This window comes from Glossina fuscipes, unplaced genomic scaffold (assembly GCF_014805625.2).
Source record: "Glossina fuscipes isolate IAEA_lab_2018 unplaced genomic scaffold, Yale_Gfus_2 28, whole genome shotgun sequence".
NCBI classification, from domain to species: domain Eukaryota; kingdom Metazoa; phylum Arthropoda; class Insecta; order Diptera; family Glossinidae; genus Glossina; species Glossina fuscipes.
Genome location: NW_023998423.1, coordinates 17,138,472 through 17,162,695, shown reverse-complemented (window position 1 = coordinate 17,162,695; position 24,224 = coordinate 17,138,472). Strand labels below are relative to the sequence as shown.

Sequence of the window (24,224 nt, the reverse complement as noted above, 5' to 3'; positions counted from 1 at the left end):
GTATAAAAATGTCTACGCACTATTATGAAATGTTAAGAGAAGCTTCAGAAATTCTATAATTATATATATACATAAATATATATTGTAAACAAATGGCAAAAATCAGTTAAATACACTGAATATAACATTATATAATGCGGATATGTAGTTTTTTCGTTTTCCCTTATCCTTAGTCGTTTTTAGCAAGAGCATAAAAAATTCGACCGCTACATTTCAGGTAAATAATTTGACTTGAAAAATTGGAAATAAATCAGCAGCAGAAAGCGAAGAGACAATGTCTACTGTACAATAGTTGCTTGCATATATCCTGACCATTTTTTCACTTGAAAAAGTCATTTATTGAGAAAAATTGCTATAATATATGTTAGTCAAAATATTTTTCATCATTTTCTACACCTTCATCTAGCGCGTCGATACCGTGTCCAAAGAACGATATTGGTTTCGCACCGATCCAATCATCAATTGATTTTCGTACTTTTTCAGCATTCCGAAACCGCGTGCCAGCGATGCCATACTGCATCGATCTGAACAAGCAGTAATGAGAAGGCGCTATGCCTAGTAAAGTACGCTCGATGCAACAGAACTTCCCACTTGAGCTGCATCCATGGCAACTCTTACAACGTGTGACCGAGCGTTTTCGTGCAACAGAATGACTTTGCATCTGGTAACCGCTATTGCTGGTCCCTTTTTGAAACAATGCATCGTTCAAATTGTTTAATTGACATCAGTAGCTATCTGCAATAACAGTTTAATTTGGTTTTAGCAGCTCCTAACACACTACACCTTGCTGATACCACAATATGCACAGTAAAAGGTTGTGGCAATGGATGGATATTCCGCTTCGATTTGTAACATATGTGCACGTAAACATATAGAAACGGTTGCTTCTTTGGGCGTTTAAGCTGTGTTTTCGTCCAATAAGTCTTGTCTTCGAACGTTTCCTCCACGGCATTCTTTGTCATTGACATCAAGATCACTACTTGTAAACCGCCAATTGGGGCACAATGGACCAGCATCACCATAAACATCTGAACGTGCTTGGTGAGCTTCAGCGGCGGATTTCTTCAAATTAAACAATAAACGTGATGAAGGTCGAATGTGCAATTTTGAGTGCTCCATGGTTGGCGTCAGCGTAAGCTGAATGAATCAACAATATTAAATGGATAAGAGTTATTTTATGCAGAGAGAGAGAGAGAGAAGTTAAAATCATCGAAATTAACCATAATGTACTTTGTTATTTCGCATTACTTTATCATTTTTATCTGCAAAAGTCGCTCGCCTAAATTAACGGAAAGTCCTAATTAATGCAAAACTCTTAATTTATGTAGAGAAAGATCAAAATGTCGTTGCATATATTAATGTAATGCTTTGCATTACCTTATCATTTTCGCAATTAGATGTCGCAGATCAAGAGATATGCAAGCACCTACTACTATGGTTGAAATGTGTTAAGATAAGGTCTTTATTCGATTACCCCGGTGTACTGTATTAAGAGTTTCTTCCGTAGGCCTACAGAATATTATATATATTTTCATAGCATTAAAGCCATGAATTATGGGCAGACAAGTATTGGTTTTTGTATCACGACAAAACACCTTCCCGGATGATATTAACACTTCGAGTCCTTTTTTACCACAATTTCAACTCATATCGTTTTGCAATCTCTTTAATCGCTTGATTTGTTTCCTTAATTGCTTGAGCGGCTTCTAACTAGTATAGCAAAAATAAAAAAGACAAAAAAGATACTCAGTTTCAAGAGATAAAGACGAATCAAGAGATACAATTTTTTAAATGAAAACAAGCAAGCCTTTGTCATTAAAGTATATAAGGAGAAAACTCACTCATTTGCATGACACTGAACGTTTTAAATGATTAAGCTTTCCTACCTTTCGCACTATAATATATGTATATACCGTACAATAGTAACCGCAGTAGTGTTTACACTGGTGTTAGGTTGCAAGTAGAATCAAGAAATTTTCATATCGCTAATGCAACGATAATGGATAGACCGCTGAGTAAAAATGACTTGTTGCTCCCTTCGAAAGAAATTATCATAAAAATCTTAATAAGCAGAAGCAGCAAATTATCATTTGTTATAAGAATTTATTATGCCTAATATTTTTCATACTAACACTAACAATATAAAGCATAATTGACAAGCGAATAACAAAACACGCAAACTACACCTTTTTATGCTAATGAAATTCTCCACAAGTATATAATGAATCGCATAATAGTTAGCGTGTTATAGTGTCATCAGCAAACACTTAAAACATCAATTAAAAAAATGTACGAAAAAGAAAAAATTACTTCAAATGTAAATTGTAATGAGGAGAAGGAAGAAGAAAAAGTTTACCTTTTGGTGGCGATGAATGATAATAAATTCCTTGAAAGCGTCGTCGGCGTTTTGGTGGCATATTTTAAATATCAATTTTAATAAAATACCGACCGAAAAGATATATATATATGAAAATCGAACACTAGCGAAGTATTACGACGTACGCGAAATTCATTTCCATAAAAGCACATCCGCTTTTAAAAATATTCCCATCATTTACATATCCTGGTCAGTTTGGTTTTTTGTTTATTTATTTTTTTTTTTTTGTTCCTTATTTCCTTTACTTGCAATGCTTCGTTGTCCTTAAAGTACGAAATGTTTTTTCAAAACGATGTCTAATATAAAAATGCACATAAATATTTACTGCACTCTTTTTTTTTTTTTTTTTTTTTTTTTTTGAACAAACACTTTTTATAGTTATTTGATTCACGATTTTATTGAATGCTCGTAATTTCACACTCTTCAGTCATTTTTATTGCATTTTGCGTTATATCTGGTTACATATTTCCCAACTAGAAATCCATTGTCATTAAGTTTAAGTGTGTATTTCCTTCCTTCTACATTTTACATATATTTTTCCTTTTTTATTTATTTATTCCTTTTCTTTTCTTTTCATTTCATTTTTTTTTTTTTTTTTTTTTTTGTTTTTAATTTACCCGTCTTTTGTTAACCATCGAACGTTAAAAGTTCACTATGGTATGTCATTGGCATGCATTCTAATTTCGAATAAATGAACTCTATGAAAACCTCAATAGTAACTCCGTTACCCCTTTTCAAACATGAATGTGTCAATGTATATTAGGTTGGATGGAAATTTCTATCATCGATCGATAATATTAATGAATGATTTATGATGAAGAATAAATCAGATTTAATAGTTAAAAGAGAGATGGAAGAAACTGAAATTTTAGTTTACTAAGATATATACGGGTCCTGGCATTTGCCTTGAAGCTGCTTTTTATTAGATCCTTCTACACAAAAGCTTTTTTTTATTTTTATTTAATATATATTACCACTCAAAGGGGATGTCTGCTGTTCGTGTAGTATGGTGACGGTCAGAAAGAATTAAGGAAAGAGAAAGAGGAAGGAAGGCCACAGGCTTATGCGTGTGTGCTCTATCGGTAAGCGCGATCGCTTTGTTGAGTGTGCACTCGCTGTAGTTACCGCACTTGAAATTTGAATCAGCGAACCATGACTTTGTAGTCGCGATTCTTGCCGGCTCGGCTAGTTATGCGGATCATATATAAAATTTATATAAAACACACACTATTGGATAGGAACATCAAGTGGAGAAAAACTTGCTTCAGACTTAGCACCGCACCAGGAATTCATTTTAATATCCGCGCCCTTTCGCCGAAAGAGAATAGGCAGAGAACGAGAAAAGAAGATTTGAAAGCGAGAAGGGAATTTATCAAATAAAGAGGTCAAGAGTATAAGAGGATCGAATTAGTAGCTCGGTCGATAAATTAAAAGCATTAATGAAGATAACAAGCCTGTATCCGGTCGATTGTATTGGTCCCCTACCCCAATTAAAACCCTAGAAGCTGGAAAAGAAAACTTTTTGTTCTCCTCATAAAGGACAATGAGATTATCATCGAACCGAACCGATAAAAGATGCGATTCTTTCCCCAATTCTTCTGAATTTATATATCACTCAATAAGTCTCTTTCGTTTGCCATAAGTATGGCAACACTGTTGACATACCCACCTGTAACCCGTAGACTAAATGCCAAAAAGTTCATGAAATGTTGACACATTCCGTTTGTAGGTCAGTAATATTTAAAAATCATGTAAATTCACTAATTGTGGCGACATTTATATGACGTCCTGCTAACTTATTGAGGGACATGTTCTTTGTTAACTATTCTCACTTCACGAAAGAAAAATTTCGCTTTAAGCACAGAAGTCGACTTATGCTTCAACCTAGCCCAAGCTTCTGTTATGTACCCCTACCTGGTGTTAAAATGTTCAACACTTTCTGCAGAAATTTTGTCTAAAAGGAATTAATTGATAAATCACTCGTACGCAACTGTACTTGGTGATTACGTCACTAGACACTCTCGTATACACTTTTTACGGATTATTTCGTTATGTTGAAAGTACGAGTGAATTTTCCTTCCAACCTAATTATTTAATGGTCATTTAATTTTTATAATTTTTTTGTCTCTCGTACACTTGCAAGTTAGATAGCTTGTTCATTTCCACACCGGTCACTAGACACATTAAAGTCGTTTATTCTTTTTAATACCGTTGTATTTTTCAAAAAAACTTTAACATAGCACTTGTAGAAGTTAAAAGTAGTTATTAAAGACTTTCTAAAATTTGTAAAGCTTGTGATTTGGATAACTCGCAGGCTTCTAAAAGCCATAAAAGGGGTACCTAGAAGTCACTCTAAATTAAAGTAAAAAGTAAGTCATTTTTTTTTTTTTTAATATTTTACCTATATATATATATATATATATATATATATAAAATATCCTGCTTTTCTCTCTCTCGTTTCTCCCGTAATTTCGTTAATTATATGCTATTAGATATTCTAATTCCATTTTATTTGATATTGTCGTTCTAGTTTCTAGTTTAAAAATTCTCAACAGTTCACTTGTTTTTCAATTTGACAGATAACACACAATTACAATCAATTTTCAAACGTAAATAAAATTGATTTTAGATGATTCGTTTATAATTCATTTTAGAAGACTTGAAATCTGACAATCTTTTATAAATAATTTCTATTTATTTCATTGCCTTGTCGCTATACTCGGGTAAACTATTTTAAAGTGCTTTTCCTAAGCATTAGTGACACTTAATAAGGAATTTTAGTGGAAAAAAGTGGAAAATGTATCGCAAAAATTTGTATTTATATCCGCGTATAGCCTAAACTACAATTTGCTAATGCATATGTGGGACGAGAGAGAAAATGAAGCTTTTGCTTTATATATATATTAAGCAGAAAAATATATTAAAAGTGGTAGACAATTAAAGGTTTTCCCACGAGAAATGTATAGTTTTATAGTCTTTTGTTTTAATTCGAAAACTGATTCGAACTGGAGTAGAAGTAATCATAAACTAAGCAAGTAAGCCAGACGTAATCGCCTAACAGCAATTTTTTATTAAACGTCTTCTCAACCCAATATTTAAAGTTTGTGAATTACTTTGTTCGGCATGTCAGTAACCCAATTGAGGCAGTTTCCACGCCTACATCTAACGTGATTTTGCACAATATTTATTAATTCTCCTCAATTATTGTAAAGATCGAATCAGAATCATATTGGGAACTTATTTAGGCATATCTGTCCTGCTGTCCACCGTTGTCGTTGATGTCTGTACATGTGTTCTCGTGTTCAATCCACAAAGTCGCAATTTTGGATATATTTTGACAAAGTGTGATACACTGACGTAATTTGATCCAAACACGATTCCTATTGAAAAGGCATTGTATCGGATCGTTTTTACAATCAGTTACCATATAAAGCCTTGTTCTAGAAAATATGTCATATAAAAGATTTTGCAAACTTCGCTCAATATTAGCGGCGCGGCATGACAAATTGATATGAAAAATTTGGATCGGATGCCTCAATTTTTTGAACTATCTGCCATGTAGCCAAAATACAAGAAATTAGCGATCACAAGGTAATAAGCTCTAATTTTTAAAATTTTCTAATGAAAATTGTCCTTCACATAAATTTGATACAAATATTAACTGCACCGCATATGAAGCGTAAGTCTGTTGTTCGGACCTCTCTTTATGCAAGATGTCCTATAGAGAAAAAAAGTTTATATTGCGCTTAAGTCTACGTTACGCTTAGAGTCTAATTTTTGATATTGATAATGGAAATTGATCCACAGCGTTTGTTTGATTTCAAAATGAATTATACCAAGTTTGGGCCACGGGGATATATTTTCTAGTTTTCATTCCATGCATAGTTTCCTATGAAAAGTAAACCTTTATGTGACGACAACGTTTGACTTCAGTAGGTAGTAAAATAGATAAAAAATAATAAAGTCTTGGCGAAGAAAATAAATTTTACCAAATTTGGACCACATAAACCCTACGTTTAGGACCGTTTTGGTAAAAAGGCTCATATCAAAAGTTCCCCGTTACATGAAAAGGTACAGTTTTTGCGTATGTCATCAAGAAAAGAAATGAAGGATTATATTAAACGAAGTACTGTGCAGTGCTGTAAGCTCGGTTTTATCCGATTATAATATTTTTACTTGTTTAAATGTAATTAAGACTAAACTAAACAAGACAGACGGACAAACGATTATAACTTATAACTAATGCATGGGTTAACAATTCTCTTGGTTAATGAAGAAGGCAACTATTTTATGTAAAATTTGACTTAATCAGGAGGAATATGGTCATCCTTTTTGGGATTCTGCTTTACAAGTAATATAATCACTCCAATGCTTCCCCGAAATTGCAAAAGTTAAAGAATATTGTAGAACGATTTGTCGAAACCCTCAATAAGAGTTTCAGTTTCTGTAATCATCTGAAGAGGGAAAGGGAATGGAAGCAGATAATAGTCGCTACGATCTGCAGAATGTGGTAGCAGTTCGAACTTGTGTTCGTGTAATTTTGCAGACAGTAACATGTTGATATATTTGCCCCAGTATGAGTTCATCGGTAAAGAGTAAACTAGCGCCCATTTATAGAACAGCCTTTTTATGCGTAAGCATTCATCCAAAATAGCGAGTATACTATATTTTAATATGTTTATGCTGGCGTCAGCTATCTTTTGAAATTTTTTTGTTAAGGACATTATGTCTATATCAGTCCATGGAATTGCTGCTCATAATGTTATTGTGGACCTGGGCCGATCGTCATTTTGAGATTTTTTTAGGGTTGATTAATAAAACAAACAATTTTTGTAAGCAGAGACATTTAAATAATAGACGACAACCTGCCGAGGAATTAAAATGATGAATCTACGTCAATCGAATCGAAAACTTATCGCGGTCATTCGCCTAATACGTATTTCCAGGTGCTTGAAATGAAAGGAAAAATCCAGTACGCGTTTTTCTTATGTGGATGGGCAAAAGTTCATCGGCTTCATAGGTACATTAAGTGCACAACTTTTTAGAAGCAGTAGTAAAAGCAATCGGTGCGGTGTACAATGCTTCGTTAGTCTTTTTTTTTTCTCTGTATGGCCCACTTATTTTATTACACACACATTGGGGGGAGGTGTTTTCAACTAATAATAAAAATTTCCAGGTAAGCTTGCGCTACACAATTATAAGTGTATTATGAAAGATTGAAATATAAAGTCTAAACGTGTCAAATATTTTCTAGATTAAAAAAAAAAAACAAATAAAAATTTGTTGCACATTTAGTTTCAATGAGAATGTGGTAAACAGTTTACTTTTTTATACCCACCACTAGGGTAGGATTGGGAGCATACTCGCTTTGCTATATTATTTGCAACACCCAAAAGGAAGCTTCAGAGAGTCTATATATAGTATATAAATTCGTGATCAGCATGAAAGCCATGCCTGTCTGTCCGTGTGTCCGATTTGTGTGCCCACCTCGCACTCTCCTGGTCTCGAAAATTAAGATATCGACTTCAAATTTGGTAGAAACATTGGAAGTTTTTAGCTGGAATTGAAGATGAGCCAAACTGATCAGAGCACAAATCCGCAACGGAGCACAAACTGAACGCAGCTCCGTTTTTCTTAACAACAATTTGTAGATTTTTGCTCGTTACTCGGAAATTATTAAAGTTACAATACTGAAATTTTCCAAGTTTACTTTACGAAGGACAGTACCCTTTGCGTAGAATCAATCGGCTACGCCCATACAAAGTTATTAGTAATTAAATTTTTTTTTTTTTTTTCACTTTTTTTGAGGTTTTTTGCCTATTCATCATAAGGTAAACAAGGGAGAATGTTTAAAACTGTTTTGCATATCCCTGAAACGAACATATATTATCTGCCTAAAAATGGTTTAATTCTAAAATAAATATGATCGACATCACGACCTAGTGGTTTAATTTTTTCTTCATAATACCGGCGATGTGGGTACGAAATGAAATTAATTACGGCGGACGTCACGACGTGGTCGATTCATATTTTTTTTCACAACACCGTTGATATGGGTATCACATAAAAGGACTTAGAGAGTAGAAGTCGACAAGTTAACATAATTAATTATAAATGAATTAAGATGGATGTCACAACGTGGTCAATTAGTTTTGCTTAACAATATCTTGTAGTGAAGTCAAAGGTATTCATATTTTATTCACATTAACTTTTTTATGACAATGAATAAAAGGATGTGGCGGAAAAGATTTTCATCGCGGTGGATATGCGAACTTTGGCTCTAGCCGAATATAAGTTTCTTACTTATTTATCCTTATTTATGTTCGTTCTAAAGCGAATATTTGACATTCATCTTTCCAAACTTATTTTCAAAAAAATGGCCAAATATTTCATCTTTAACAAACGTACCAGTTAAGTAGTCAGACAACATTAAGCACTAAGGTTTTAGATGTCCTTAAAAAATAGTGTTAGGTCTTATTTCAATATACCAAAGACATTAAATTAAGAATCGTAAGTAAATAACGTTTATTTTTTCTCTGAAGTTTGATATGGACCTCTTTAAGGATTTTGTCTAATTTCATACGACCGCCCGGTACAGATTGTTAGTCTTTGTTGTCTAATGTGGGATCGCTTTCATTTTCAGGCATAATTTTTGTTAATTTCTTTAGTAAATATAGAGAACTGACTAGACTTCCGGTTTCAGTTCACACTGTAAATCGTCTAACGGAAAACGACGAAGAGACAAGCTGACTGAATATATCGATCTAAGCAAGCGTTGGTAGACAGACCTACAAAATGGCGGGGAGGGGTAGACGGTTCGAAGAACGTAAGAAACTGGATCAATATTGATGAATATTTTTGTGTCTCATAAAAGTAAAAATGACTTTACGGTCATTTTTTCGGGGTATAAGTAAAACTTTCGGAAATAAACAATTATTGCCTGCTAATCCATTAACAGTCCTTATAGTTTTCGTACTCCCCATTATAAGATGACGCGCTGCATAAGTTTATCTCTTCGCCCTTGCACTTTATTTTGTCTGCCAAATTTTACATAAGAAACTTGAAATTTTCCGACATATATTTATGGTTATGTCAAGCCTTTTTACAAACACGCCCTCAAAAGCTGAAACATGATCGCTTTTGGATATACTTTACGAACATATATAAGTAAAGCAAACATTAATACAAAATTTACAAGAGTATAACAATAAGGCGTTCAATCGAACTTGTTCATAATCAAAGAGGGAAGATAATCAAAGATCAAAAATAAATAGATTCGGTCCTCTCGCTATCCTTATTAACCACTAAAGATCGCAATGTAATGGTTTCTTAAAGTCATTTTGGATAATCTGTAAATAAATTTATGAGAGGACAAATCACTAGATGGTGAATAAACTTGAATCGTTTTATTTGCATTTAAAGCAATTCTCATTATTTTGCTTTATTCTATGCAATTCAATGCTTCTTAGTGGAATTATTTTTTTTCAATTACTTTGAGAGAATCGACTGCTTCTTAATCGTGCTCTTTAACAATAATTCACTCTATTCTTTAACTGAAGCTAACTAACAATACTTTCCATATTAATAGATAACTCTTAGCATGATTAGCCGTCACCAATTTTATTTACAGCACATAGTACACATGCCGCACAATGAATCATATTGACCGTAGCAAGTTTCCTCATTCCTCACATTATTAAATAATTCATTTGATATTTTTCGATAATCCAGAGTTTTTTAAACGAAAACTTGTAAGGCATTGAAACAGGGATCGAAGAGCAATGGAGTTCAGGTTTTCATGATTCTAAGTTATCTTCGAGAAGCTATTTAGATCTATTTGGGAAAAGGGATCGGGATATAACTCCAATATCTAAGTAAATCAAACGTATTTTTACAATGTCCGAAATATTTGTCTTGACATGCATGTTATTACACCTTAATAATATTTATATTTAAAATAATTATTAATATATAATAGCATTATAGTCCATGTGATGTCGATCCATGTCCCTCGTCTTTTTCTTTGTATTTTGAAACTGATACGAACATTCGTTGTTCGTCGACAAAATGTAGGGAGAATTTTATTGATAATAACTTATAAATATATCTTTGCAAATTCCACTTAGGCTTTTCCAATAAATTTATTACGGTTCGGTGTTCGCAATCCTAAATTAATTGCGTCTATCATGTATTAGTTTGAAGGGATGGGAGCTATTAAGGCGAGAGAAGCTTTTTTGCTTACTCTCCCTTCTTTTTATAATTTTTTATATTTTTGTTTGAAGTGTCAGTTGTAAAGTTTTATTTGTTTTATGTACTATTTTGACCTTAATCCATTTACACTGTCAACAGTGTGGTCAGATTTTTTTCCTCTTTTTTTATTTAACACAAATTATGTAATAAATATTTGAATGGCCATATTGGGCAAAATGAAGGTAGAAAGCTAAAGCTTGGCGCGAACATTTCTTAATCGATCAAGAGAACGAGGTTCAAAAATCGGCGTTATTTGTGTACGTACATGCCCATAATAAAGAAGAAACTAAATTAACCTTAGAAAACGCCAACAATTTTTTTAAACTTTTATCTATAACTTTCGATACGAGTTCGGTGCGAAAATAGCCCCGATAACCACGAAAGCTTAATTCCAACTTACTTCCGATTTATTTCCCATACATTCTAACGCACATTGAACTGAATCTTATCGTTAACAGTAGACGTATTGGTCTGCCGATTGGAATCATTTCCGGATTGGAAGTGAAGCTGATCCTAACGAATACCTGCGTGATAGGTTTTCGAAAAAATCTTTACAATCGGAAGTTACACATGAATATATAAAAAAATTTTGTTTTAGTTTCTTCTGCGTTGTACGCGGCAATGTACACAGACAAAGCCCATTTTTTGACATCTTATTCCTAATGGATCAAGGGCTTTAAAGATACAAATAAAAATAGATAAAAATTGTAGGTACTTTCCGCGACTTGTTTTAATTTATTCTGCATTGTACGCGAACGTGTATACAAACCGCGCCTATTTTTTAATCTCATATTTTCAATTGGTCAATGAATATTTTGTCAAATTTCAGCTTCGTCTTAATTTTTGTGATTTCTGCATATCTAGTGATAAGCCACGTTTTAGTTCATGCACAAATGTGAAAAGACAAGCCTAACGGTGCCCGGCATGGCACCCACAAACTGTCAAATAGGTGAGGAAATTGCGCAGCTACCCGCAGCTAGTATATCGAATAAAAAAATGTTGTTTTCTTTACGCCCTACAACGTTTGTGGTACAGAAACAATTAAGGTAGTGCAGATGTAAAACGCAGAGGAGCTTAAGATCAACCCAACTTTTATTATATCGATCGACTCAAGGTCATAATCCGAATTGATCTAACCGTGTCTGTCTGATGTCTAACCATGCCACTGATCGCAATTCTTGAGATATTTTGATAAAATTTGCTACAGCAACGTGTTTCAATCCAAGAAAGAAAACTATTGGAAATGGTTTGGATCGCTTCCATTTTTCTACCTCTTTTCAATTCAATTTTTCAATTACAATTTTCAAAATTTCTTTCGAAAGTGCCTAACTAGTACTATTTTAGCATTTTAAATTGGTAAGAAAATTTTGGAACGGTTGAGGCAATTTTTGAACACCCTCTTATATAATGAACACTAAAGTTCATGCGACAAAACGGTATAATTTTCAATGCTTCATGATGGCAGTTATATCGTAATAGTAATTTATAATAAAAAATATTTCCAAATTTGGACCATCTCGGTCTATTTTTTAGATTCTACCCTAATAAGGCATTTCACAACCATTGATCATTCGTAGAGCAGAAAAGTCTAAGTTTTAATATGTGGTGATGAAAATTGACCCATAATAGGAATTTCATACATAAATAAAAATTTTGTTAGACAATGCGGTGTAGGGTATTCAATGGTCGACCTTGCCCGACTTTAAAGCTCTTATCTGTTTCCCTGTAATAAACTTGAATTTCCTATAAATAAATTCCGGTTTCATATTTACATACCTATTTAAAGCCACATATGCATAATTCAAAATTCTGACTTAACTTGGCGATGGGTATATAACCGTCCATCTATGCTTGGCATTATTGATTATGGTCATAAAATTTGACATATTAGAATAGGACTCTATGCATATGCGCTTGCTTGACGACTACAGCTGTAGTTGCAAATGAGTGTAATTTATTCGCAATAACGGACTGTCCAAAGTTTGCCAATTTTATCAGATATTGATCGAAAAATTATTTCAACCTTAAAAAAAAATTCAAAGTTAAAATTATAACTTTGTAGCCAATAAAACGCTCTCTTTAACTAAATGTTCAACAAATTTTATATATTCATGTGATGGTCGCCGGATCATAAATATTCATATCGAATATATTTTTCTCTTGATAATGATTGAAACATTTAGATAATTGCTACCTTGAAGGCCGAAAATAAATAATTAATAAAGAGTTTTGCTTAGGTTTTAAAAGGCAGTGCAACTACTTTCTTGTCACCTCGTTTGAAAAGTACTGCTTGACGTTAATCAAAAAAGTTTCCGCTTTTAATTTCGATTACTACATATTCAAAAATCGATTATCTTATATACATATATATATATATATATTATATTTTTTTTCTATTGATTTTCTTATAACTTATGTCTTTTATTTTTATGGATGACAATTAAAGAAATTTTCTTTAAAGCAGCACTTATTAAAAACTCTCTTCTTTTTCTTCAAGTTTACTCACACTGACCCTGTGTTGTAAATTCAACAGTTTAATATGGTCAATGTCCTTTACATTTAGAATGTACACAAAAACTAAGCTAATATATGCAAATTTATTCAAGATAAAGTTCTCTTAGCAAAAACATACAAACACAGCACAAATGATTTATATCACATTTTATACTAACAATTAGTGGTTAGTGTAAATTTTTAGTATAAGTTATTTTCTTCGCGTTCACTTTTCCACTTGGCGACCTTTTTGTTCGCGTATCCTTAATAGACTGTAGTATATCCGGTTCTTTCATTGTTGTTTTATCTAATGCAATTTTTTTCCACATTTTAAAAAGCCATGAGAAAGAGAGCGTCCGAAAGAGAAATGGGAAGAAGAAGAAGAACATTTTATCTTTGATTTTGTTTTTTTATTGCTTTTCCGTTCTTACAACACATTTATTTACACTCGTGCACTTGTTGTTGAGGTTTTGCTAGCACGTTTTGCTTGCTTTCAAAAGTTTAGTTTTTATACATCACCTACGATAAGGGTATGTTAAATTTGTGTGTATGTATGCAATACCCAGAAGGAGTTGAAAGAGGCCTAATTTCTATTTGTTAAATTAATTTAAACTTGTCTGTCCATCTGTCCGTGTTTTTGAATTTAACATCTAAGTCAATGTAGTCTGTGAAAATTTTGTATTGCGCCAAAAACGAATTCTATAAAAAATTTGGTTTGGATCTGACCCTGTTTACTTTCCATATAAATCTTTATTTATTCTCCACAGAAATTGTTATTTAAAAAAAAAATCGTTATATGGAAGACATATTTCATTGATAATATTTTAAGGCCATAATTAGCGTAGAATAATTTGTTTCACATAACTAGTGGACCTTCTTTTAAAGACCATTCCATATAAACATATTTACAAAAAGTAAGCCTTCATATGACAACAAAATGTAATTTTTAATATTATATTATGAAAATAAAAAGAAAACAAACTGCAGAATATAGAAAGCAAACTGAAAATTTACTTTGGAAAGTTTGGGCTATACATATACACATTGCGGACCCATCCCCCTAATTAAAGTCAAGCCTCTATTGGGCCTTAATATAAAATTGTTGGCATTTTATGACAAAGCTAAATGAGGAATCGTACTTGGCGAAATAATGTAGGGTACTTAACTACAGCTACAGCTATAACATTGTAACGTGTTAGGTTTGGCTTTTTTTATGTAAAGCACTTTTATCTGACAAAAAGATGTAATTGTTTTAATGGATTAAATGTTACAAAATACCATGCTCAGGCTTTCATAAGGGCTGATAAGTCATTTAGATATACCTTAGAGAGATACTTATCTTATTTAGTTGAATTTAGTTTTCCTGAGAGAATTCTCACTGATATAAGTCATTTACGCACGTTCTCGCTAGTTTTGTACATAAACAGCTTAGATAAACTTTCGTTAAATTGACAAATAAGTGTTTGTGTCCTTCAAATTGACTTTCATTAAATCGTAATATATATCTTTTCTAGGCGCACATGAAGTAACTTTTCTTTAGATCGATTGGCATGTTTGGTATGCTTGAGATAGTTTTCAAACCAATGCACATGTGTACTTTTCGTAGGAGTTGGCGGCGTTTTCAATCGATTAACTTTGTAGATGATTGTACATTATGTCGCTACGTTTTGTTGGACCGACATTACCAAAAAGAAAAAAAACGAAAATCCAATGTAGTCTAAGGAATGTAAATAATGAATTTTTTTTTTTTTTTGAACACACCTAAATTTTTATTACATCTGGGCCCTAAAAGCTGCTTATATCGAATAAATTTGATTGTAATTGTAAAACTTTGCGCGGCTACAGTTTTCCTATCGAAAGATTTGTCATTCAATAGAGTAAGAGAAATGAGCAATATATTGAGAGCTGTAAATTTACTACTCATTACAGCAAGTCGACAATCGACGGCTATTGAGTTCAGTCAGCATCGACAGATATATACAGAGGATAAATGCTCTTAACGAGTTTATGTAGTAAAAATGCAAGTGTTCCCTAGATCGTTAGATATCCTACTCAGATAAATTTCAGACTTTTCAGCCACACATGCACTTAAAATATTGCTCGCATGCAGCGACAAGGACGACATTTATCTGTCCAAAGATCTTGATATTTTCAAATATTGTCGTAGAATGGATGGGTAGATATATCCAGTGCAAATGTTCCATAGAACTAATGTTTATTTGTCTATCAATAAAGTCATTCAGCAGGATAACATAGCTTTTTCAGCGTTTTTGCCCATTCGTCCTCGAGATATTCGCTTGCGGGACGATGCACTACTGCCCTCACTTTTGGAACAGCTAACTACCAGTAGTCTTTCCCACCGTTCCAGACGTTTCGTCTTTCAAGTCGACCGTTCGCATACATTACTACTATTTGTAATCCTTGCTGGTCACCGCCATGGCTGCACCTGTAAAGCATAACCTCTATATAGCTGGTTACAAAAAAAAAAAAAGGCAAAAATATTCAAAGTTAAAAAACGAACCAAATTTTCAAAACTTGTTCTATGGACAAAGTGATTAGATAAGTGTTTCTAAATCGTTCTAAGCCTGTCTCTCCGTCTACTTTTACTGTGTTCAATCTATAGGCCGTAATTTTTGAAATACTTGGATGAAATTTATTATGTATGACGTATTATGGCTCAAGCACGATCGCCATAGGCTCACATTAGTCTTTATTTTGAAAAGTCGCTCTATAAATAACCGTAGATTGTTGTACGGTGTTGTATAGTGGGCCCTGGTCGACTATAGTGCTTTTATTTGTAAATTTTTTTAAAAGAAATAAACAAGGAATATAAGTCCGTTTACGTTAAAGTATTTTGTGAACAAATTTTGTATTGTGCTCCACCCTTATCTAGTTAATCACGTTGCAACAACCACTACTAACCTACTAATGGAATTTTTGTGTCTCGCATGCCTTAGTCTACTCTCATATACTGCCACCTCACACAACAATATATATATATATATATATATATATATAGTTCAATAGTTCAACTCTTGGGGGGCAAAAACAATTCATTGCCCATTAATAAACCGTATTCAACTCTATATCAAAGTAAAGGGTTGCCAAATATTAAAGAATTTCTCACACATATATAATTTATTAACTAAATAAAATACACATAATATTAAGTACAAATCAAACTAATTAATTAACTAAAAAATGTATACTTGTATATTATAAGTACAATTATTATTTTATAAAAAAAATATCACGTTTTCAAACGAATTTTTTTAATATCATCGCGAAAAAAGCCAAAGCATGCATATTTGAAAAAAAGGAAAGCAAAAGAATTGAGACGAATTCTTAACTCTAACGTAATTAATTAAGATTCTATTTTTCAATCAGTTCATCATTCATAGAATAGTGTATTGGCTCGGTAAATTCTATCTGATCATCGGATAAAGAGTCATCTATAAATAAAATTAAAAGAACAAGAAGAAGAAGAAAAAATAGCGTAAATTATTTTATGTAAAAGTTAAGAGACAATTTGCGCCTCCTCTTGTCGTTAGTTAGGAGATCTACTAACCCTTCAAATTTTTCTCCTCGTATTTAATAATACTGTTAACAATGCCGTTAATAAAATCTTGTGTTAATGTTTCCGTTATATTTACCGGATCAAAATATAAAAAACTACGTTTTCGCCGTATTTTAGACGCATTTCGTCCATTGATGTGATGTTTATGCTTTTTAAGCGAACGTCTATTACGGAATAAAGCTAAGCTAATGTGCGACTGTTGCAATGGAATATTGTCCGCTCCGAATTCCAAACATTTTCCATTCACACAATAACGTTCTTCAGTGGCGGAACATTTCGTCCCCAATGGGAAGTGACCGTATTTGCCGTTAACCAAATAGAAACGATGCTTTATGAACTCATCTTGACAACCCACACGACAGCTACGATCCGGATTTTCAACACTAGCAGCAATTTGAGTGCCATGACCGGACAGGCCGCGTACTTTCAATTTGTAGCGAGAGCAGGTACTCTCCGCAAATTCGATGGGAGTTTGCAAACGTTCACAAGGCTAAAGGAAAATCTTTTCAAAAACTTATACGAAAGTTGGGTATGAATTTTTATCGAACCTTTATTGAATGTGTGCATAATTGTATGTTTTTAACACCAGTTCGTCTATTCACTACCACTTGTACTCCTTTCGATTTTAACATACAACTGGAATGACAACCAGACTTGACAATCCATTCATTTTCATGCGGTCTCAATGTGGTCGGAACAGGCGGCAGAGTTTCACTAGTTTTGTAATCATTCAAATGATACGTATATTTGTTCCACGAATTATGAGAATTTATTTTAATTTTCGGATTCTGGCCGTGATTGGGGCGTAAAGCTACTTCTAATTATACGAAATGAAAAAATTAATTAATAAAATTTTCAAAGAGAGGTTAGAAGAAACTCACCGTTTTCATATTTATTACGAACAGTGGTCGGACCATAAAAGCCATTTTCGCTCCTTCTACTGCCTTGATCATCTGCGTCATTATGTCCACTCCTATGATTATACTTTTCATTACGCTCCCTATATTTAATTATGGTCGTTGGTATATGATTACTAAATGTGTTCGATCTCTTCGCACTTTCCGCATTTTCATTTTCTATTTCTTTCACTTTGCAGAATATTGGATCGATTTTGTAATAATTTCCGGTAACATTATCGCACGAGAATTTCTCGCAACGTCCCTGTATACAATAGGAGGGATCGTGATGCCCGTAAAATATTGAGCGACAAGTTGTGCCGTCGGGAAAAGTTCTTCTTCTCGATTTTGTTCCATTCGTCTTAGTTCGACAATAAACTTTACACGATTCCTCGATATTTCCCACAATTTGTTCCCCTTCACCGGTAAGTTCACTATCAAATTTCTGTACACTTTCACAAACTCTTCTCGCATAATTTTCAATCGTAATTATGGGAACACTGTAACACTGCTTAGCTATGCAAGATTGATATTTACGATCGCGACCCAAACAACGACGTTTATGATCTAAACATTGGCGTGTATAGGTTACCAAACCGCTACTGCCTTCACCCAAACGTTTTGAAGGCCCATATAAACAACCAGAATCGCAGTCACTCGCTTCACTCCATTCGCTCCAACTACTTGGAGGCTGCAAAAAGAGTTTGTATAACCGTTGTGCAAAAATGTTAAAAGACAAGAAACAGCTGATTTTTTTTAAATCTTACGATATAAGAATAACTTGCCTAACATTTTTTATTAATAAATATATTTAATATTTATTATTAATATTTTATTATCTTATAATATTAATATATTAATAAATATTATTATATTTATCAAGAAACATTATTATATAAATATTATTATTATTATAACATTTTCCCATTTAGTATTATTGAGTTATTCAGTGTATACAGACGCTAACCACAGCACGCTCAATATGGCCGGTAAGACTTATTGAACAAAAAACCATCGCAAACTCTCAAAGAATTTTCAAAGAAATACGCAGATGTCTAATCAATAGACGCTTCCATGCGATGAAAGGGATCCGAAAGTAGAGAAAATGGGTACCATACAAATCTTGACTGGCGATGAAAAGTGAATCTACTACAACAATCCCCTGCCGACGTGAATTGAACAGATTGACCGTTTGTTGTTGCAAAAAATACCCGGCAATCGCCGTTAGCAGACGCAAAGTCATCACATTGCATGACAACGCTTAGTTGCACGTTGCAAGAGTTGTCAAGAATTCACTGTTGCAGCTCGAATGGGAAGTTTTGGCAACTTCAGCGTACTCAACAGAAATGGCAGCTTCTGATTACCCCTTTGTTCAGATGGATGTAGTATGGTCTCAAAATGCTGAAGAGGCGACACAGGGAAAAATGAGGAAAAGTTGCGGAGAATGTTGGAAAATATTTTGATTAACATATATATTGTACCAATTTTTCCAATAAATGCCTTTTTCATGTAAAAAACAATCATACTACAAGCAAACACCTGATATGTAATTGAGTAATACAATCACCAGATCTAAAGCGACCATAAGTCTCTTACAGTTCAGCTCAATAATGTCACTGGTTAGAAATCCGCACACAGATAGAAACTCAAGATATGTATGTATACAAAAGTGATTACAATTAGTTTATAGAAAACTAGAAACGGAAAACCCTTCCGCTTGATCCGCCTGAGTGGCAACTCAATGGTCGTGGGCTCAAATCTCAAGTGCGGTATAGTTTTTAATAAAGCCGAAGGCCTTAGATGCTAGTGCTTTAAGACTGTCGTCTTAGAATTTATTCTCTGGCTAAATTTATAATACTAATAATAATAATAATAATAATATGTTCAGCTTGAGCTTAGAATCATTTATAATCCATTTGACGTTATTAGCGAAGTTATTCCATAACTTTGTAGCCTTAATAAAAAAACTGTCTTGAAGATATGAAGTATCTGTATGTAAGTTTCAGATCTACATCTAAAAAACGTCAGCTTGTCATAGAGTCACTTCATACCTTCTTACATTTAAGTACTAGTCGAAATCTAAATCCAGATATCTCATTTGAGGGTTGACATATGCGATCATAGTTCCTCTTCTTATACGCATATCTAACGTAATTATATATACATATGGCAAGGCGTAATTTGTTTTTTGAGATAAAATCAAGATCATCATATGCGTGATATCAAAGATATTATAAAGCTTTTAAATAGTTTGAAGTTATTTTTAGTACGACTACAGTCAGATGAGAGCCTTGGCTTTCTTAAAATTTCATGAATCCTCAGAGTTAAATAATTAATGTGATCGCATGCATTTCATCTAGAATTCACCTTGAAATCAAGACTGAAGGCCACACTCATAAATTCTCCATTACTACTCTAGGTAGTGAAGCAACATCCAACGCACCGTACGGTATAGCAACAGCTTTGGTTTTAATTGAATTTACTTGTAGATTGTTTTCATCAGACCAATGAGCAGTAACGCGTAGGTTTTCATTTATTCGTTCGACAAGATCCTCAGCAAGACACAACGGCCATGAATGATGAATTTTTTTTTATTGTTACCAAATCATAGGCAAATAGACTAAGCAAAGTTGGCCTTAAAATTCAATCTGAGGTACTTCAGAAGGGATTTATCTAAGAGTACATAAAGTGGTATTGACCTTTGCACACTAACTTCGCGGCCTAATGATCGAAAGCAAAGTAAAGTTTAAGTTTTCTTAATAACCAGTAGTAGCTATGAAAGCCTTGAGAAAAATTTATATTATAAAGGGGTTTAGTCGCTCTTCTCACTAGCTGCCCCCGAGAGATAAGCGCATGTGACAACATTACCTCACGTATCAGAGAAATAATATATGAAACTTCGTTGACTTAGCATCTCCTTTATCCTACCTTCAACCCATATTTATCATTTCTCTTTTCCCGCTCACATAATAAAAATTATTTTTACCTTTTGATATTCATGTAACAAATGTCCAACTTTAGTGTTATCCAGAAAACCGGCTTTATCGTAAGCAGGTTTTGTTAGACTTAGGGTATGTTTTGAGGCAACATAATTTGGTACACGTTTAACAATGCATTGACCATTACGGCACCACTAAAATAACACGAAATTACTTGAAACCTTTAAAAAGAGAAAAAAAAAATCAATGACATGGTTGTACCATGTTTTCACCACAAGAGGTGCCCTCTAGAGCCGGATGTGAGGTCCAAGTGTAACGATCCCTTTGACAGTGCAAATCTCGACATATATCTGACATTGTCTGCGTACGAGCTCTTAACGAATCTTTGCCATATTTTAGCATGCATTGTAGATTGGCTTCAAATCGTTCACCCGGTAATAAACCATCGGCGGAATGATCAAGATTAGGTGTAAATTTACCACGATCATATAAACATTTCGATTGTGATTTTCTACGAAAACAAAGCGCAATAGCGATTGATATCTCTCTTCTAAGCGAATTTTAACGAACTTACTCCAAAAAAGTATTTAAATAGGTACGAGAACATTTCGACCAAGTTGTTTTGCCACTACCCAAAGTTGGCGACATTATATGTAACGTTGGATCGCAACTATTGTCAGATGTATCATGACGCATGCCCAAGCTTTAGAGGGAAAATTTTAAATATCTTTAACTTCCATTACATGTTTGCATAAATAATGAGAGAAAACTTACTTGTGGCCGATCTCATGGGCCACCACGAAAACACTTTCGAAATGTTTGCCCTCGTTTATGGTACACGACGATGTCGATATACACATGCCAGCCACTGGAGCAAGACCAACCACTTGGCTAATTACTTTACCATTCTTACCCACCACATACAAATCGAGACCTTGAATAACACACAAGTGATTAATCACGTAGTCATCGATAGAAAATATTTGCTATTGATTTTAATGTAAAAAGGAAAACACTTCTTACCGGTTAATATAACAGCATGATCGTAATGAAATGGATCTGAATCCTTAGGTGGATTCCAACTATTTTGCCATTTACAAAAGTTACTTAAATAAACATCGATATCACTTGATCGCCTTAGGTCGGAGGGATCTTTTTCTAAGATTTCTAAACGTTTTAAAACAAAATTTACTCTACGCCCTAACGAGGGATGATGGTATAGCAATTGTACGCCATTAATCATTGCCAAAACAAAGCGTATTAAATGAGAACCAGTATCTTTGGGAAAATTCTTTGCCATATGCTTGAAGAGATCGCTATCGACAAAGATGGCCGTTTCGATATGCAAGACATCCGGTATTTGCCATTGACCAGCGGAAGATATATGCCTTCGCTGTCGATGCTTACATTCTTGTGTAGAATTATGATATTTGCAATGCTTTTGATATAAGCCATTGCGACGATGTTGATGATGTCGCGGTTTAAAACGCAAATTCAATGGTACATGATGTTTATGATGCAATTTTTTCTTATCTTTCAAAATATCAATGAAACGTGTAACGTTCCCTTCCTCTGCTCTCTTTGGCGCGGGCAATTCTTGAAATTCTTCCAAATCCGGTTCAAATTGTATACCAACATCCGAGAATTGAGAAGCATTCGGCCATAGGCTATCATACCATTTACCTTCTGATTCCAATATAATATGACTCGAATTGCCAAAGCGTTCAGGTAAAGGATGTATAATAAAGTCCGTATTATTGTAATGAAATATTCCGCGCTGCAATAAACAATATACATATAACAAGTATTTTATCGCAATTTCTATGCATATGTGTTGCCCTTCCTGCACCTACCATATTATAATCATCACATAAATCCAATGCTGAATTCTCATTATGATAAAAACATCTTTCCAATTTCGCTACCAGTTTATGTGAATCTTCTATTAGCTGTGACGAATTAGCATAACGTCGTATAAATACAAAAGCATCGTCGATTAGTTGTGGTGTTTGCCGTAATCTCAAATTAACCGTGTGCTCGTTATCTGCAAAAAGATGCAAACGTGCAAATATTATATCAACTGCTGCTGCTGCTGCTGCTGTTGCTGCTACATATATATTGTTTTAATTATAGAAGCAGCAGACAAAGTTCAAGTTTCTTCTTTTTCTTTTTCAAAAAAAAAATAAAAAAAAATATTTGTGCATATTTCGCTTTACCCTCACATGCCTATATATATATATATATATACGAAAATGAATTAATTAAAATACATTGACCGCAATATTTATAAAACAGAAAAAGAAAACACTAAAGCTGTGACTTAGAAGCAACCAGGCGTAGATTTTTCTTTAGAAACTTAATACGATACTCATAAGATATGGATAGTGTTTATGCTCCAGATAGGAAATGAAATTTTTTTTTATACCAACCAATGAAAAGTAATTTAAATAAATTGCAAAAAAAAGGGTTATAGGGTAAAGGAGAAATTAAGAATCTATTGTAAATATTCTAAATATAGAAAAAAGGCAAAAATACTTCACTTCAAACGTTCTTGGAAAGTAGGCAAAGTAGAGTAGAGAGAAGAAAGAGAGAACGTTTCGATCCTTTTCAAATCTCATTATAGACAGCTATACTTAACTGAAGCGAATGCGTCAAACCCACCTATGTATATGTAATATATACATATAGTCCAGCAATAACGCTAAATTGGACAAATCATCCAGTATTCTAATAATATTGCTTACGATAGGATTCATAAGGAGTAAGGTTTTGTAATTGGATTAAATAAAAATTATGGGGAAAGAAGTTGTACTCTTCACTCAGTCTCAATAGACGGTGTTTGAGGTTTTTTATAAAGTCGTCATATCGATGAGTTTGTCAAGTATATACACATCGATCCGTAAATATGAAATCGAAATTGTTTTGTTGCAAACCGTTTATCAAGTCGTGAATTCACATTCTTAACAACAAACTTAACAAATGCGTGTCCTATCGATGCAAACAAGTGATAATCGGAAGGATGCGAGGCTGGTAAATAAACTGCATTCAATAGCATTTCCCAGTTGCGTGCTTTCAATATGTCGCGAACCGGGTATGCATCGGGTGGCCGATGACATCTAAAAAAAGGCCTTGCGCTGCTTTTTTCCACATTTTGGTCCTTAGAAAAAAAGTGATCCGACCCGAACTATTTTCTGTAGCATTCGTCCTTGTGGCATAATATTACGGCGTATCGAATTTCAACGAAAAATCTTGAAAATTTGCGACCTGTACATTAGAAAAATGTAAGCAAGACAGGTGTGAACAGATGGACGGACAAGCTTATACGATCGCTGTAATAAAAGATCCTTTTGGGTGTTGCGTACGCCCATACGCGGTACAAGATCTAAAAAAAGTTGCTTCCAAAATGCTGAGCAGAGTTAAAACAATATCTCAATGCAAGTTAAGCACTTTTTTTGAAGGACACTTCGATTTCTTTTTAAGCAGTGCTCCATTCAGCGCTTACCAAGTACAAGTTTGTTCACTACAACACACCGAAAATATCGATCCCTTATGATACGCGCTCTTTCTCTCTCTCTCTCTCTTCTCTCTCTTCTCTCTCTCTCTCTCTCTCTCTCTCTCTCTCTCTCTCTCTCTCTCTTCTCTCTCTCTCTCTCTTCTCTTTCTCTCTCTTCTCTTTCTCTCTCTTCTCTTTC

General features: G+C 33.7%; 2 protein-coding genes across 7 annotated transcripts in view; both read right to left on the bottom strand.

Moving 5' to 3' along the window:
* The window catches only part of LOC119636479 (silent chromatin protein ESC1-like), a 32,161-nt gene extending 29,455 nt beyond the window's left edge, over nt 1–2,706 (bottom strand). For all 4 annotated transcript variants that reach the window (XM_038031835.1, XM_038031836.1, XM_038031834.1 and 1 more), the window contains exon 1: nt 2,357–2,706. In XM_038031835.1, coding sequence (XP_037887763.1) covers nt 2,357–2,417 — 61 coding nt within the window. In that variant the 5' untranslated portion in view covers nt 2,418–2,706. The remainder of the gene's footprint in view (nt 1–2,356) is intronic.
* Nucleotides 2,707–16,408: 13,702 nt separating this feature from the next.
* The window catches only part of LOC119636336 (A disintegrin and metalloproteinase with thrombospondin motifs 16), a 36,090-nt gene continuing 28,274 nt past the window's right edge, over nt 16,409–24,224 (bottom strand). For 2 of the 3 annotated variants that reach the window (XM_038031639.1, XM_038031638.1), the window contains exons 5-14: nt 22,386–22,576; nt 21,556–22,309; nt 21,307–21,466; nt 21,107–21,235; nt 20,794–21,043; nt 20,580–20,726; nt 17,579–18,284; nt 17,246–17,514; nt 16,689–17,187; nt 16,409–16,572 (exon numbers count right to left, since the gene is read on the bottom strand). In XM_038031639.1, coding sequence (XP_037887567.1) covers nt 16,493–16,572; nt 16,689–17,187; nt 17,246–17,514; nt 17,579–18,284; nt 20,580–20,726; nt 20,794–21,043; nt 21,107–21,235; nt 21,307–21,466; nt 21,556–22,309; nt 22,386–22,576 — 3,185 coding nt within the window. In that variant the 3' untranslated portion in view covers nt 16,409–16,492. Of the gene's footprint in view, nt 16,573–16,688; nt 17,200–17,245; nt 17,515–17,578; nt 18,285–20,579; nt 20,727–20,793; nt 21,044–21,106; nt 21,236–21,306; nt 21,467–21,555; nt 22,310–22,385; nt 22,577–24,224 lie in introns of those variants that run through there. The other variant, XM_038031640.1, reaches the window with a different exon arrangement.